Below are 18,421 nucleotides of genomic sequence, written 5' to 3' on the forward strand. Positions count from 1 at the left end.
TTTTTCTGCATTGTTAAAATACTTAGCAATCAATCACTGTATTACTTGCTAGGTTAAATAATTGTCTGTAAGGTGGGTAATGTGTGATAATGGTAATAATCCGGTTTCTCAGCTTTAAAGATTGACAGAAAATAATGGTACTTCATGGTACTTATTTTGTAGGTTAAATGAATGAAAGATTGTTGACTTACAATAGTGTTAGTACCCTAACGGCATGCAGTATATAACTGTTGAATGAATGAATAAGCAGATTGCTTATCATTGGCCTCAGTTGCTAGAGTAGCCCTGAGTTCTCTAGAACTGGGTAATGTATTTAACATAGGAGCCCCCAACTTTTAAGATATATTTGCCTCCTAATTCACTGAATCTTGAAGTTAATACATGTTAAGCAAAAGATCCTTGTAATTTACAATTGTATGTACTTTCAAGTATATAATTCCTTCCTAAAATTGAGGTTATTGAGAATGGGGGTTATTCCAGTGCCTCATCTGATAATCAGTAAAAATTCCATATTTGAAAGGAAGCACAATATTTATAATTCCTGGATAACATACAGGTGAATAAACCAAGAATATGATCAGCTTTAAAAGAAATGACAGTACCTACAAAAAATATATCACAAATCAGTTTGTTCTAATAAGTTAATTTTATTTCCAGTTGGCAGATATTCCTGTTACAATCTGCACATATCCATTTGTATTTGATGCCCAAGCAAAAACTACTCTGTTACAAACAGATGCAGTCTTACAGATGCAGGTAAGATATAGTTTAATACCAACTGACTTGAGAATGGTTTTGGAATTGTTTCTGTAATGTTTTTAAAAAGTAAATATTTGTTGCGGCACCTGGTTGGCTCAGTTGGTTAAGCATCTGACTTCTGTTCAGGTCATGATTTTGCACTTTGTGGGTTCAAGCCCCACATCAGACTCTGTGCTGACAGCTCAGAGCCTGAAGCCTGCTTTGGATTCTGTGTCTCCCTCTTTGCCCCTTCCCCCCTCGTTTTCTCTCTCTCTCTCTCTCTCTCTCTCAAAAATAAATAAAACATTTTTTTTAAAAAAGTAAATATTTGAAGTTTGCCTATAATCTGTAATCTTTGGGAACATTCTGTACCTTTGCAAATGTACCTTATAATTGCATGTGACAAGTGTACTATTATGAAGGCTTATATATATTTAAATGAAAATAGAATAGTTTAGCTTTTAATCATTTATATCTAAAAAATGGTATAAACATCTTTCATTGTAGAAATATGTAATCTTTATAAACAGTTTTATTAGCTTACTTGATAAACTTGGGTTTGTTTCAAATCTTGCTTCATTATGTATTCCATATTTATATACTTGGTAAAAGATGGAAGTAACCAGAGGTGATGTGATGTTAAAGTAAGAGGTATTTGATCACTTGTTAGGGGGAGGATATGAAGTTTCCTTGAAGAAAGTGTTAGTAATAAGTAAGACATTTTCCTGAGGTTGGTCGTCTCCTGCTCTTCCATCTCCTTTCTCCCCCAATCTGCTCTGTTTTATGTTGAACATTTTTTCATTTATAATGAGGGTTTTTTTTTTTTAACTAACTTACATTATCATTTTAAGAACTATAGTAGATGTGCTGTATCTTTTGAGCCTGTAAATTTAAAAAGGTTTTGAGTTTTATTTTCTAGTATAGAATATCAGACTATAGAGGCTAAGGACTAGGAAAAGGGTAAGAAGAAAGCTTGAGCTCTTAAAATCTAAAAATGCTTTAAAAAATTATCAGCACCCCACCCCAATTTTGATAGCTGTTTTCATTCCTTTAAAATAAATGCCTTTGGTATTTTAAATGCCTCTAGATATTTAAATAATAAACACTAGGGGGAATTTTACATATGTGCGTATATCCATTTTCATCATTAGAGGAAATAATACACATTTTATTTTTAGAGAGAGTAAGCACATGTATACGCAGGCAGGGAAGAGGGGCAAAGGGAGAGAGAGCGAGAATCTTTGTTCTTTTTTAAGGCTAATTTTTTAAAAAAATTTTATAAATTTTTTTTAAGTTTATTTACTTATTTTGAGAGAGACAGAGACAGCACAAGTGGGGGAGGGGCAGAGAGAGAGGGAGAGAGAAACCCAAGCAGGCTCCATGCTGTCAGCTTAGAGCCCGATTGGGGCTCAGACTCACGAAATGTGAGATGGTGACCTGAGCTGAAACTGAGAAATGCCCCAAGAGGGAGAATCTTAAGCAGGCTCACCACTCAGTGTGGATCCCAGTGCAGGGCTTGATCCTACCACCCTGGTTTAATGACCTGACCTGAAATCAAGAGTTGGTCTCCTGGGGCGCCTGGGTGGCTCAGTTGGTTGGGCATCTGACTTCATCTCAGTTCATGATCTCACAGTTTGTGGGTTCAAGCCCCACACCGGGCTCTGTGCTGATAGCTCAGAGCCTGGAGCCTGCTTCGGATTCTGTCTCCCCCTCTCTCTGCCCTACACCCGCCCCCCCCCCCCCCCGACACGTGCTATGTCTCTCTCTCAAAAATGAATAAACATTAGGGAAAAAAAAAAGTTGGTCTCTCAACTGACTGAGCTATCCAGGCGCATCCAGGAGAAATATTTTTGTAGGGTTTATACTAACAACTGGTGAATGAGTTTTTGATGGTCTTTCTTAAAACAATAATCACCGCATGCTTTTAATACATAGTACATTCCATTTTAGAATAAGAACACTGGGAAAACCATAGGAAATGAACAAAGGCTTTAAATGGTGAAGGCCAAATGCTTGGTTTGTGAACATGGTGATCACTCTTCTATATTCCTTTTTTTTTTATGTTTATTTATTTATTTATTTTAATGTTTATTCGTGAGAGAGAGAGAACAGAACGAGCTGGGGGGAGGGGCAGAGGGAGAGGAAGAGATCCCAAGCAAGGTCTGTGCTGGCAGTGCAGACCCTGACACAGGGCTCCATCCCACAAACTCATGAACTGTGAGATCATGACCTGAGCCGAAATCAAAAGCCAGATGCTTAACAGACTGAGCCACATTGGCGCCCCTACTAAATGAATTTCTATAATAACTCCTCAGCCAGGCTGTTCTTATTCTCATTTGAGGTTGTTTTAATGCTGTTTTCTTTTTCTCCTCACTCTTCATCCCGCTTATCTTTTGAGAAATAGCAGTGTTTAGATTTACCATATTATTATAGTTCCATGCTTGCATAATGGTATCATTAGCTATACATTAGTATAAAAGTATTCAAGGGGCGCCTGGGTGGCTCAGTAGGTTAAGCGTCTGACTTTGGCTCAGGTCGTGATCTCACGGTTCATGAATTTGAGCCCTGCATTGGGCTCTCTGCTGTCAGCACAAAGTTCACTTCTGATCCTCTGTCCCTCTCTCTTTGTCTCCCTCTCTCTAAAATTAAAACATTAAAAAAAACATTCAATAGGACACTCATTATGCTGAGAATACAGTTTATTAAGTTCTTATGCTCTATTAGATACTGTGTTAGGTGTTATGTGAATTAAGTAGCATAGGAACTATTATAGGACTTATAAATCTAGGATTATAATTAATAGGTAGAAGTTAGCTTACCCAGTCACCTTAGTTTCTTTATAGCATTGTATTAAAATTTTAATCTTTTGTTTTCTAGATGGCTATTGACCAGGCCCATAGACAGAATGTCTCCTCTCTTTTTCTCCCGGTGATTGAATCTGTGAATCCCTGCTTAATTCTAGTTGTGCGCAGAGAAAATATTGTAGGAGATGCAATGGAAGTCCTTAGGAAAACAAAGAATATAGACTACAAAAAGCCACTCAAGGTAATTTGACATTTTCTATTATATAATTGGGACTTTATTCAGAAAATACGTTTAAAGTTTTTCTGTTTTTAATGTATCTTTGAAACTTAATAAATAAAACTATTTAAAAACCTAAAAAAATTTTTTTAAACTGTTAATTGCTGAGCATTTATTGTAATAAATTACACGTTATGGGCTCTCCAGAATATACTTCCATTTCTTTACATTCAGTGTTTGCATTATGCTATTTTAGGTTATATTTGTTGGAGAAGATGCTGTTGATGCAGGAGGAGTACGCAAAGAATTTTTCTTGCTCATCATGAGGGAATTATTGGATCCTAAATATGGCATGTTTAGGTATTATGAAGATTCCAGGCTCATTTGGTTTTCTGATAAGGTGAAGTCCAACCATCTAAATTATTTCTATGTATATACCTATGTATGTATACCTACATGTGTCAAGTTAACTCAGTAAATAAGAGTTATTACAGAATTCCTAACATTTTATTCAGAGATCTGCTTTACCACAATTTGAAAAATTACAAACTTTTGGACTCAAAGTCGTCAGAACACATTAATGCTTCCCACACATTTCCAGTTAGCAAAATAAAGGAATGGTCAGCCTGAGAATGATGACCTTTCTCTCTGCTGATTTAGATTTAGGATTGAATAATTATTACCAGATTAACTTCTCTTCTGGGAAGAATTAATTTATCAGTAGCAATCATTGATTTTTCTAACTTATCGTTTAGGGCAGAGGTAACTACGCAGTAAATTACAGTCCATAAACTAAGTTCTTTCCAGCACATGTTCTTGTAAATAAAGTCATGCCCACTTTTTTACCTGTTGTTCATGGCTGCTTTCTAGCTACAGCTGGGAGAGGCAGAGTTGAGTAGTTAAGACAAAGACTGTATTATCAACAAAGCCTGAAATATTTACCATCTTTTCCCTTACAGAAAGTTCACTGCCCCTTGGTTTAGAGAGTATAAATGACGGATGGTTCAGTTTGTAGAATGAGTTGAAAGAATTTTGAATAGAATATTTTACTATTGGTTCTAAAAACCTTGATGTGTTATTTATTCATATTTCAGGAGGCTGACTATCCTTTGTGATATTAGCAGTCATTGATGATCAGTGTCTCATTAATTTATTAGGGGTTGCAAAATGGTGCTACTCTAACATTTCTTTTTCATTTTATTGGCTTGGGTACTTCTATACAGAGAAATTTCCCTCTATGTAGTTTTTGGTTCCTTAGTAGTACAATTCATATGGGAATGGATTCTCTCTCTGTAGTTAACAATTTTTCAAAAGAATGAATCTGTTCATTGGCATATTCCAGTGATGACAATTTATTTTTTCAGTTTTGTTTTCATGGATTTAAACATATTTGATGTTTTTAGTCCATCATAGTTATTATTATCTTTATTGATGCTCATATTATCTTATCTTTGTCTAGGGAGAGCTCTGCAAGTTGGCATCTGAGTTCTTTTGATACAACTTTATTACTCTTTCGTAGCTTCCTTACTATCTGGTGTACTTGGTATGAAAAAATACTCCAAAACTCTACATTTGCTGCCTAACAGTACCAACATTACCACCAGTATCATGATAAAAGCTGAAAATAGTTGTTTCTTTTTTTTTTTTTTAACTTGTTTTTGCAGGGTTTTTTTGTTTTTTTTGTCCTTTGAGTATACTCCCAGGAGAGCTGTACAAATAATAGAGAGCAGTGCAGTAGCAGGGTTATATGCAGTTGCCCTGTTTTTTAGCTGGGGGTTTTAAGAAGGCAAATGGAAGGAGACCTGGAAGGAGTGAAGAGCCAGGAGACTTAACTTCTATGCCGGATCGTATGAAGGGTTGGAAGAGAAAACAGACACCATTTATGAGAGCTACAGGGGAAATAGTGTCCTCAGAAGACAGTCTTCTTCATTTACAAAAGAGGAAGGAAAATTTGGATAGAATTTTAGGATATGGGCAATTTTCCAAATGATAGATTGTGAGTTCCAGGGCAAACAGTGAAAGCGTTTAGTGGAGCAAAGATAGTTGTAAGATTGTGTCAGATTTTAGGGCCTGTACGGTGCCACATAAGATGGGATTAGGGATAACCTGTGAGTTTGAGGCTTCCTATGTTGAGAAACAGACATGTAAGACATGGTGGAGTAGTCCTGATGACCTTTGAGGTAGGTGGGTAATCTGATTGAATTACAGTCTCCTTCTTGGCTTGGTCTTGTGGGGTAGTTTGTTAATGGTATGGTAGATAGAATTTAAGAGGGTATATGGGGTGGAGGCCTGTCCTGCTAGGAACACAGAGAGTTCTGTGGGACTTCATTCAGTTCTGCAGAGAGGTAATGTTTTGAGACCAGGGGTGGGGCAGTCTTAACAAGGTTTATTGTGGATCTCTGTGAGATCTTTTCAGTTTATCTTGATTTCACCAATGGGAGCCCTGTTGAACTGGTTCCTCTTTTGTGTACTTTTGGTGTGTCCCAATTTTTCCTTAATTATTCTTTACATTTGGTACAATAAATGTTATAGGCTCTTCATGTGTTTACCCCAGCTCTAGCATTAGCCTTTTCTCCTTAAAAGCCCTCGCTTCTTCAGATGGAAATAGTATTCAGAAATCGTGCTTTGAATGCTAAGTGTACTCAACTGCTACCAGATAGTCATTGCTTTCACATTCTCAGCAGACAGAGTTAGGAACTATGTGTATGTACACACATATGTGTGTACACATATGTACACATCTCATGATTTCCAACATATGTATGGTTTCTAACTGTGAGATCATACTGATATCTCTATACTATGCAGACACCATAGAGTTTACTCTAGCCTTCTTGTCCATTTTATGTGACTTAAATCACCAGTGAGAAACTTCATAGCTATCATCTTCAAGATACTTACTTAATCTACCCTGTATGTAGTCGCTCTTCTTGCTACACTGGCTGAAAGCTCAGCCCTAGACATACTGGACCACTACCTCAGAGTAAGTGTATTACCCTAAACCTCAGTCCTGACCAGGAGAGGGAGAAGGCAGAAGGCTATCTGTTCTTTTAAAAACTTTTTTTAATGAAGTAAAATTCATAACAAAATTCACCATTTTAGGAGTTTTCTTAATGTACAATTCAGTGGCATTTAGTATATTCACAGTGTTGTGCAACCAGCACCACTTTCTAGTTCCAGAACATTTCATCACCTCAACAGGAAACCTGTACATATTAAGCGGTTATTCCTCATTTCCTTCTCCCTCCAGCCCCTGATAACCACTACTCTATTGTCTGTCTCTGTGGATTTGTCTTTTCTTGATATTTGCTATAAATGAAGTTGTACAATATGTGGCTTTTTGTGGCTGGCTTCTTTCACTTAGCATGCTTCTAAGGTTCATCCATGCTGTACCACATATCAGTACTTCGTTCCATTTAACTGAATAATATTCATTTGTATGAATATACCTCATTTTGTTTATCCATCAGTCAATAGACATTTGGGCTATTTACCTCTTTTGGTAAAATGCTCTGAATAATGCTGCTATGAACATTTATGTGCAAGTTTTTGTTTGCACACTGCAATTAGTTTGGGTGTATTCCTAGGAGTGGAATTGCTAGGTCATATTATAATTCAGTTTGACTTTTTAAGGAACCACCAAACTGTTTACCTCCCCATCAGCAGTATGTGAGGATTCCAATTTCTCTACTTCGTGGGCAACATTTGCTATTTTCCTTTTTTTTAAGTTCTGTATTTCAAAAATGTTTTTTATTTATATATATTTCTTATTAGTATAGTGGGTATGAAGTGCTGGGGTACTAAATTGCATTTCCTTAATGGCTAGTTGATGTGTTTGATTTGTCACATTCTTTAGCAAAATGTCTTTTAAGCCCTCTGCTCATTTTAAAATTAGATTGTCATTTTGTTGAGTTTGAAGAGTTCTTTGTATATTCTGGATACTGGACTCTTATCAGATATGTGATTTGCAAATATTCTCTCCCGTTTTATGGTTGCCTTTTCACTTTCTTGATAATATCTTTTTGCACACAAAAGTTTTAAATTTTGTTGGAGTCTTATTTATGTATTTTTTTCTTTTGTTGCATGTGCTTTTGGTGTCATAACTAAGAACCCATGACTATTGCAAAGTCATGCAGATTAACCTGTGAATTTTCTTCTAAGAGTTTTACAGTTTTAGCTGTTATAGGTCTTTGGTCTATTTTGAGTTAATTTTTGGCTATGGTGTGAGGTAAGAGTTCAGCTTCATTCTCTGCATGTGAATAACTAGTTGTCCCACTATTATTTGTTAAAAAGGCTGTTCTTTCCTTACTGAATGGTTTTGGTACCCTTGTTGAAATTTAATTGACTGCATAAATATGGATTTATTTCTGGACTCTTAGTTTTTTATTCTAGTGAGATATATATATATATATATATATATCTGTCCTTAATGTCAGTACAGCACTATTTGTTTACTGTAGCTTTGTATAAATTTTATATTTGGTTTGTTCACTGCTAGGTATAGAAATACAACTGATTATGCTCGCTTTGGCAGCACAGATACTAAAAGAAATACAATTACTTTTTGTGTTTTAATCTTGTATTATGCAACTTTGCTAAATTCATTTATCAGCTCTAGATTGTTTTGTGGATGGATTTTCTTTATACGAGATCATGGCATCCACAAATGCAATAGATTTAATTTTACTTCTTTCCTTCCAATTTAGATACCCTTATTTCTTTTTCTTGCATCTAATTGCCCTGGCTAGAACTTCCAGTACACTGTCAAATACAAGTTGGTAAGAGTGCACATGCTTTTGTTTTTCCTGATCTGGTGGGATGTTAGATTTTTCATAAATTCCTTTTTAACGTTAAGGAAGTTCTCTTTTATGCCTAGTTTGTTGAGTATATTTATCATGAAAGAGAGTGGTATTTTGTCAGATGCTTTTGTGCATCCAGATGATCATGTGGTTTCCTTCCTTCATTCCATTAATGTGATGTATTACATTGGTGCGTTTTCTTATGTTGAACCACCTTGTGTTCTTGAGATAAAGCCCACTTGGTCATGGTATATAATACTTTAATATGCTGCTGGATTCAGTTTGCTAATATTCTGTTGATGATTTTTCTATCCTTATTTATTAAGAATACTGGTCTATAGTTTTCTTTTTGGTGTTTGTGATGCCTTTGTCGGTATTTGGTGTCATGGTATTTGACCTCACAGATGAGTTAGAAAGTGTTCCCCCCTTGGGGCGCCTGGGTGGCGCAGTCGGTTAAGCGTCCGACTTCAGCCAGGTCACGATCTCGCGGTCCGTGAGTTTGAGCCCCGCGTCAGGCTCTGGGCTGATGGCTCGGAGCCTGGAGCCTGCTTCCGATTCTGTGTCTCCCTCTCTCTCTGCCCCTCCCCCGTTCATGCTCTGTCTCCCTCTGTCCCAAAAATAAATAAACGTTGAAAAAAAAAAAACTAAAAAAAAAAAAAAAAAAAAAAAAAGAAAGTATTCCCTCTTCCATTTCTTGGAAGAGGAAAAATTGGTGTCAATTATTCTTTAAATGTTTGGTAGAATCTGGTCATAGTCTTTTCTTTGTTGGAAGGTTTTTTTGTTTATTTAATGTTTATTTTTTGAGAGTGAGAGAGTGCAAACACAGGAGAGGGTCAGAGAGAGGGAGACAGAGAACAAGAATTAGGCTCTGACAGAGGCTCAAACTCAAGAACCCTGAGACCACAACTTGAACCAAAGTCAGACACTTAACCCACTGAGCCACCCAGGTGCCCCTGTTGGAAGGTTTTTGATTAGTGATTCAGTTTCTTGTTACAGGTTGTGTTTCTTTTTCTTCTGGTGTCAGTTTGGTAGTTTGTATGTTCCTAGGAATTTGCCCATTTCATCTAGATTATCTATTTTGTTACACGGTTGTTCATAGTATTATCTTACAATCCTTTTTATTTCTGTAAGGATGATAGTTATGTCCCCACTTTCAATCCTGATTTTAGTAATGTGAGTCTTTTTTTTTTCTTGGTCATTCTAACTAAAGGTTTGTCAGTTTTGTTGCTTTTTTAAAAGAATCAACTTTTAGTTTTGTTGCTTCTATGTATTTTTCTCTCCTATATTTTATTTATCTCCACTTTCATCTTTATTGTTATCTCCCTCTACTAGCTTCAGGTTTAGTTTGCTCTTTTTATAGTTCCTTAGGGTATGAAGTTTGATTATTGATTTGAGATATTTTTCTTTTTTTTTAAATTTTTTAATTTACATCCAAGTTAGTTAGCATATAGTGCAGTAGTGATTTCAGTAGTAGATTCCAGTGATTCATTCCCTATGTATAACTCCCAACAAGTGTCTTCCTTAATGCCCTTTACCCATTTAGCCCATCCCCCCACCCATTTTCTTTTTTAATATATATGTTTGTAACTACAAATTTACCTACGGATTGGGAATTATAAATTGCCTCTATAAATTGAAAAAGACTAAAATCATAAAAAATTAATTTTCTGACTACTATGGAATGAAACTGGAAATCAACAACAGAAGGAAATATAGAGGGTCCATGGCTGGCTCAGTCCAGTGGAGCTGCAACTCTTGATCTCCGGGTTCAAGCCCCACTTGGGTATAGAGATTACTTAAAAATAAATCTATTAAAAAAAAAAACAAGGCAGAAGGAGGGGCGCCTGGGTGGCTTAGTCATTTAAGCATCTCAGGTCATGATCTCATAGTTCGTGGGTTCAAACCCTGTATCGGACTCTGCACTAACAGTGTGGAGCCTACTTGGGATTTTCTGTCTCCCTCCCTCCCCCCCCCCCCAAAAATAAATAAATAAACTTAAAATTTTTGGAGGCTTAATTTTTGACCTAACATATGGTCTTTCCTGGAAAATATCCTATTTGCGTTTGAGAATAATGTATTCTCTTGTTATTGAATGGAGTGTTCCAAGCTGTCTGTTCAGTCTGGTCATTCTGTAGTGTTGTTCAGGTCCTCTATTTCCTTATTGATCTTCTGATTGTTATATCCATTATTGATATATTGAATATTGGGATATTAAGCCTCCAACTATTATTTTAGAATCATATTTCTCCTGTCAATTGTGTCAGTTTTGTGTGTATTTTGAAGCTGTATTGTTAGGTATGTATATATTTATAAATGTTACATCTTCTTGAATTGATGCTTATCAGAATATGTCTTCATCTTTTGTAATAATTTTTAATTTAAAGTCTATTTTGTCTGATACTGGTATAGCCACTCATCTCTCTCTTGGTTACTAGTTACATGACATATTTTTTTCAAACTCTCACTTTTTTTTTTTTTTTTTTTGAGAGAGTACAAACGAGGGAGGGGCAGAGAGAGGGGGACAGAGGATCTGAAGCAGGCTCTGCACTGACAACAGCAAGCCTGATGTGAGGCTCAAACTCGCGATCATGACCTAAGCTGAAGTCTGATGCTCAGCCAGCTGAGCCACCTGGGGACCCCTCAAACTTTCACCATCTAGTGTCTTTGAATTTAAAGTGAGGCTTGTAGACAGCATGTACAGCATCTTCCTAGACTTACTATGGAGTTATGTTTCTTTTTTTATTTATTTATTTATTTATTTTTTTTAAAAAAAATTTTTTTTTTCAACGTTTATTTATTTTTGGGACAGCGAGAGACAGAGCATGAATGGGGGAGGGGCAGAGAGAGAGGGAGACACAGAATCGGAAACAGGCTCCAGGCTCTGAGCCATCAGCCCAGAGCCCGACGCGGGGCTCGAACTCACGGACCGCGAGATCGTGACCTGGCTGAAGTCGGACGCTTAACCGACTGCGCCACCCAGGCGCCCCGAGTTATGTTTCAATAAACCCACCGTAAATTGGAAATTTTGTAAGTTAAACATGCATTGACTACACCTAACCTACCAAACATTGGAGTTTAGCCTAGCCTATACTAAACATGCTCAGAACAGCCTGTAGTTGGGCAAAATCATCTTAAGCCTCTTTCATAACCAAATACTGAATATCACACGTAATTTATTGAATAGTGTACTGAAAATGAAAAATAGGCTGGTTGTATGGGCACAATGGTTATAAGTGTATTGGTCGTTTACCCTCATGATTGCATGGCTAACTGGGAACTGTGGCTTACTGTCGCTGATCAGCACATAGTGCATATTGCTATCCCAGGAAAAGATCAAAATCTAAAATGTGAAGAATGGTTTCTACTGGTGGAGTATCACTTTTGCACCACTGTAAAATAAAAAAATCGGAAGTTGAACCATTGTAAAGTAGGGACTGGCTACAGTTGAATAATGGTTTTTTAAAATCTGTTCTGCTAGTTTCTGCCTTTTGATTGCAGAATTTAATTCATTTACATTTAAAGCTGTTACTGATAAGCACTTCTGCCATTTTACTGTTTGTTTCCTATAAGTCATATCTCTCTTATTCTTCAGTGCCTCCATTACTGTCTTTTTTAAAAATTTAATTGATTGTTTTGTCTAGTGTGTTTTTTTGATTCTTTTCTCATTTCCCTTTCTCTCTCTCTCTCTCTCTCTCTCTCTCTATATATATATATATGTATGTATATATGTATACATATATGTTCTCTCTCTCTCTCTCTATATATATGTATGTATATATATATATACATATTTTTTTTCCCTGAGTAGTTGCTCTGAGGATTACAATTAACACCTTAAATTTATAACAATCTTGTTTGAATTAATACCAACTTCCATACTATGCAGAAACTCTGCTCCTGAAACAGCTCTGTCCCTTCCTCTTTGTTATTGTCACACCCTACAGCTTTATACATTGTATGCCTATTAATGTAGATTTATACTTATTTTACACGTTTGAGTTTTAAACCATATATAGAAAAAAAGGGAGTTGCGAGCCAAAAATATAATAATTTTAACTTTTATATGTACTTGTGTAGCTACCTTTAACAGAGTTCTTTTCTTTGTATGGCTTTGAGTTACTGTGTGGCATCCTTTTCTTTCAGCCTACTGAACTTTAGCATTTCTTGTAAGGAAGGTCTAGTAGCAACAAACTCCCTCAGTTTTTCTTTATCTGAGATTTCCTGGATGTAGAATTCTTGCTTGACAGTTTTTTCTTTCAGCTCTTTAAATGTGTCATTCCACTGTCTTTGATATGCATGGTTTCTGATTAGAAATCAGCTATTAATCTTATTGAGGAGCCCTGCTGTGATGAGTTGCTTCTCTTTTGCTGCTTTCAACACTCTTTTTGTAATTGACTTTCAACACTTAGATTAAAATATGTCTGGATGTGGATTTCGAGTTTGTTGAGCTGCTTGGATGTTAGATTTATGTCTTTTATCAAATTTAAGAAATTTTTAACCATTTCTTCATATATTCTTTCTGCCCCACTCTCTCCTTTCCTTGTGGGACTCTCCTGTCTATGTGATGGTACACTGGATGGTATCCCACAGATCTGTTAGACTCTGTTCATACTTCTTCATTTTTTTTCTTGCTGCTGTTCAACAAAGTAGATAATCTCAATTAGCCTATCTTCAAGTTCATGGATTCTTTTTTCTGCCTGCTCAAATCTCTTGTACCCCTGCAGTGAATTTTTTGTTTCAGTTATTGTACTTTTCAGCTCCAGAATTTTTAGTTCTTTTCCATAATTTCTCTTTCTTTACTGATACTCTCTATTTGAGGAGACATTGTTCTTCTGTTCTCTCCCCCCACTTCCCACCCCCATGGTTTCCTTTAGCTATTTGAGCATATTTAAGACAGTAAAAAGTCTTTGTCTAGTAAATCCAGTGTCTGGGTGTTTCTCAACAATTTATATTTAATTTTTTTTTCTTATGAATGGGCCATATTCTTTTTTTGCATGTCTCATAAATTTTTGTTGAATACTGGACACTTTTGAATACCAGACAATTATTTCTTTTGTCTTTTTCTTGTGGTCCTTGACTTTTTATTCACATTTAAGAATATGACACTGAAAAGCTACCTAGTTTGAGTATATACATTTATGATTTACAATCACCATTCATAGAGTGATTAGGTAGAGGTGTTTCAAGGAGAACCATCAATTGTCAACATTTACAATTTGGCTGCCAGTGTTCTAGTAGTGTTCTGAACACTGGAAAGGGAAGCTGGGATTTCTCATTGTTAACTGTGCATACCTTCATTTGATCCACTTGTTTCTTTGTATGTGTATTCTATGTTTTGTTTTTTAATTTTTTTTAATGTTTATTTATCTTAGAGAGAAACAGAGCATGAGCAGGGGAAGGGCAGAGAGAAAGGGAGACACAGAATCTGAAGCAGGCTGCAGGCTCTGAGCTGTCAGCACAGAGCCCAATGCAGGGCTTGAACCCATGAACTGCAAGATCATGACCAGAGCTGAAGTCAGAGGCTTAACCAACTGAGCCACCCAGGAGCCCCTGTTTTAACTTTTTAAATTACATTTTTAGTTGAAGTATAGTTGACATTCAATAAAATATATATTAGTTTCAGGTGTGTAACATAGTGATTCATTAGTACACATAGTGTACATAGTGTATGTACAGTGCTCAAAGTGTAGTTACCATCTGTCACCATACAAAGCTATTAAAATATTATTGACTACATTCCCTGTGCTCTACTTTATATCCGTGTGACTTATTTATTTTATAATTGGAGGATTGTACCTCTTAACCCCCTTGAACCCTTTGATCCCTTTGTTTTTAATGCACCATCTGTCTCAGATTCCAGAGCCACTTTGGCTCATTGTCTCCAGAAAGGTAAGGGACTTTTCACCACATATCCTGTTTTCAACTACTGTAGTTAGTACCTTTGACTTTCAGAGTCTTATGTTTTACTAACTGAGCTAGCAGGGCTACTTGACTTTAAAGGTATTTTTGCTACTTCCATTCCCTGAGTGTGAAGCACAAATTAGCTTGTTTTTCATTGGCTTTTCTCTTAAGCTCCTGTTTCAGTTTAAGCTTCCTGAATCAGTTAACCACCCTAGTACTAACCAGCCTACAGTTAACCATCTACTTTTCGTATTTTGAAATATTATCATCTCTTTAGTAATATTAAAACCCTCCCCTATTTTTTCTATTCTCTTTTATCTTGTGGGTTTATGCCCATTTTAATCCTTTATTCACGTTTAGAGGGATTTCAGGAGGAAGAGATATTAACATGTTATTCGGTCTGTCCTGTTCTAAAAGGACTTTCTGAACTTAAACACGGAATAGGACATCACAAAGGAAAAAGGCTAATTTGACCACTGGAAAAAACTGTGACATTTATGTATAACAAAAACAAGATTATTAAGAAGTATATAGCAGACTGGGATATATATATATAACCGATATGACATAGGATAATACTCATAGAATATGAAGAATTCAAATACAAATATATAAGAAAACACTAGCTCCAAAAAGTAAATGGGCCAAGTATACAAAGAGGCATTTCACAAACACACACAAATCCCTAATTTTCAGTATCACTAGCAGACAAAAATACATACTAAACAAGTTTGCATTTTTTAACTCCTATAGAAATATGTGTCTGTGTGTGTGTACAGATGAAAATGGGGAAAGATAGCCATTTTCTTGGACTACAAATGTCAGTGTAAATGGAATAGGTATGGAGGAAAACAGTTTGGGGTTATGCTTAACTATCATTTGAGTTTGAGATTCTTCTTACAAATTAGAATTTCTCCTAAACAAACATTCCAAACTGTGCAGAAATGATACACGTCATATTTGGAATATCACTAACTAGTTGGAATAACTAACACTGATAGTGCCTTTACTGTGTGCTACAGGAACCGGGCTACAAGTATTTTACATACATTAATCTCATTCTCACAACAACCTTATGAGATAAATACTGTTTTTGTCTTTGAAAACATTGAGGCCAGATAGTGAATGAACAGGTGTGGAGCCCCAAATCTGATAAAAATGTTTTTCTCTTTAACTGTCATGCTCACAGAATTTTCTGCTACTATATGTTGCTTCTCTAAAGATGAGGGGAAATAAGCGTTGTTTTTGATGTTTTAATAATATAAAATCCAACTGTAGTAAAATAGCTAACTTTGCAGACCGTGGTACGATATGCAGCCATTAAAAATCATGTTTTAGAAGAATATTTAATGATAAAATACTTGTGATTAGAAGAATGAGAAGACCTTAAGTATAATGTTTTTAAATTATTTTTTGAATTTACAGTTGATGAAAATATGTAAAGAAATTTTTTTAATCATTGTGAATGGATTACATGCATTTATTAATTTTCTTTTTGCCTTTTAAATCTTTGAAATTTTGAATATGTATAATTATTTAAGTCAGATTAAGTGTTCTAGTAATCATTTCATTTATTAATTTAATGATGTAGAAATGCTCATATTTCTGGGAGAAAAAGCCACTTGTGATTTTAGCAAGGTCTTAATTTTGTCTTAGAAAATATATTGATGGAAATAATGTAGAAATACTAACACTGATATTATCCCAGGGAGATATGCTTGAGAATAAGCTTTTTCTTGTTATTCATTACTCTGTGTCTTCAAAATTTTCTACTACAAGTGTATGTTTTTGTCATCAGAAATAATGTAATATTTTAACTTGGAAAATAGTCTTTACTTTTTTTTTTCTTTTATTTTTAGACATTTGAAGATAGTGATTTGTTCCATTTGATTGGTGTTATCTGTGGATTAGCAATTTATAATTTTACTATTGTGGACCTCCATTTTCCTTTGGCTTTGTATAAGAAACTGCTGAAAAAGAAGCCATCCTTGGATGATTTGAAGGAACTAGTGCCTGATGTTGGGAGGTTAGTTGTAAAGAATGACAAGGATGGAGTGTAGGTAATAGAGAATGAGAAATGTACAGAAAGCTTTCCTTTTAGGAATAATTGTATTTTGTGCTTGTTGAATTTCCAAAATAAACAAAAACCCTTCTCATATTGGAGAACTCATGGTGTTACCCAGATCAAAATTTTCTACTGAAAGACTTCTGTGTATAAAACCATTCCCTAAATTTTTAGAAATTTAACAATATTTTACAAATATCAGATAATAAACTTAGGAAGGCAATGTTTCCTGAGAATAGTTAAATGATTTACCTTGGACTTCTGATTACTTTCATTCCTAGCTGGAATACATAAAGTTTCTTATTTATTACATAAAATGGAATAAAAATTGTATATGAATAAGAACAAATGTTAAAAATGGCTGGACACATGGCCTTTGTATTTAGAAGAGATAAAAACCTTAGAGTGATTTATTTGTTCCTTCAAAATTGTTCATTAGCTTGCCATTACACATCTACCATTCTGAAACAAATACAAGAGTACAGATTCATAAAAGGATTTTATCAAGAATGAATGAGAAATATATATTTATCCATAAGCAAAACAGTCAAAATACCCAGTAATGTTTTACCTCAAAGAAAAATGTATATTGTTTTGCAGAAGCATGCAACAATTACTGGATTATCCAGAAGATGATGTCGAGGAAACATTTTGTCTTAATTTTACGGTAAGATGGAAAGACCTAGAATAACCTGATTATTCTTCATCCCTGCCTTATGGTTTTTGTTTTTTTTATGTTGACGAGTGGAATTCTTAACCCTTTAGCTAACATTTATTGAGCATTAACTGTTTGCTAGTCATAGTACGTACATTATTTCATTTAATCCTCATAACAGTCCTATGAGATTGGTATTATCCTTATTTTACAGATGAAGAAAACTGAAAACAGTCATTACATGTCAGAAATAATATTTATACCCAGGTCTGTGACTTCAGAGCCTAGTGTTTTATCATTATGTTAAAGATCTTTACAAATACAAGAAGACCTCTTTATTCAAGTATTCATTTTTGAGTCTGCAGTTAATTACAAGAAGCTTTAGAGAAGCAAAAGTTACTGTACATTAGAAAATTCAGTAATGAACTTACCACTTAAAAGATTAATTCCTACTCAGACATCCCTTTCTGCTTACATTAATATTTGTCCTTGCCTATTTACCTTACTGTTGAATGACATACCACAGTGCAAATGCAAATACGTTGGAATGATATTTAGAAAAAGAAATTGCAAATCTTACCAAAGATACAGAATTTTGTTAATTTAGTGAAAGGGATGTTGAATAACTTATCCATCCACATGCAAAGCCCTTGACAAACAAGGATCTGGCAGAAGTAGACCAGTTGACAATTAAAGATGAGAAAATCAGCAAGGATTGTGAGAAAGCACTCCAGAATGGAATGGTTTAAATGTTGTTAATTAGACTCTTGTGAAAATGGTAAAGCCTTTGGTCTTCTTTCTTTTTGTTTTTAAAAACTTTGTGTATTTGTTTTTCCCCCAAATAGTCCCCTTTATGATCTTGTGGTCAAATCTGACAGATACTATATTCTCCTATCCCACAATTTTCCAAAAAAATGATGTGCCCCGTCAAAAAAGTTTACCCATTTCTTGATCATTTTAAGAATTGGCACATAGTACAATTTTAAGAAAATTTGGCTAAAATGAAATAAGTGAATTTATTTTAATAAATAATGGTTGAATGGTTGGTTTCCCAGTGGTTTGATTCTTTAATTCAATTTCATTTATAAGAGAATCAATTATCTTTGAATTTTTATTGATTATCTCAATGGACTGAAACTTCGGGTTCCAAGCAATATAATTTCTAATTTGTCAATGCCAAGTTTGTGAATGCTTTAGTATATTCAAGAACTATGGTAATTTAAACATTTCTTCCCACTGCCA

General features: G+C 35.0%; 1 protein-coding gene across 6 annotated transcripts in view; it reads left to right on the plus strand.

The window, feature by feature from the left end:
* Positions 1 to 18,421, plus strand: part of HERC4 (HECT and RLD domain containing E3 ubiquitin protein ligase 4) — a 139,001-nt gene that overhangs the window by 108,070 nt on the left and 12,510 nt on the right. For all 6 annotated transcript variants that reach the window (XM_030335262.2, XM_030335259.1, XM_030335260.1 and 3 more), the window contains 5 exons: positions 658 to 756; positions 3,616 to 3,783; positions 4,016 to 4,159; positions 16,319 to 16,485; positions 17,125 to 17,191. In XM_030335262.2, the coding sequence (XP_030191122.1) occupies positions 658 to 756; positions 3,616 to 3,783; positions 4,016 to 4,159; positions 16,319 to 16,485; positions 17,125 to 17,191 (645 nt within the window). The remainder of the gene's footprint in view (positions 1 to 657; positions 757 to 3,615; positions 3,784 to 4,015; positions 4,160 to 16,318; positions 16,486 to 17,124; positions 17,192 to 18,421) is intronic.

This window comes from Lynx canadensis, chromosome D2 (genome assembly GCF_007474595.2).
Source record: "Lynx canadensis isolate LIC74 chromosome D2, mLynCan4.pri.v2, whole genome shotgun sequence".
NCBI classification, from domain to species: Eukaryota; Metazoa; Chordata; class Mammalia; order Carnivora; family Felidae; genus Lynx; species Lynx canadensis.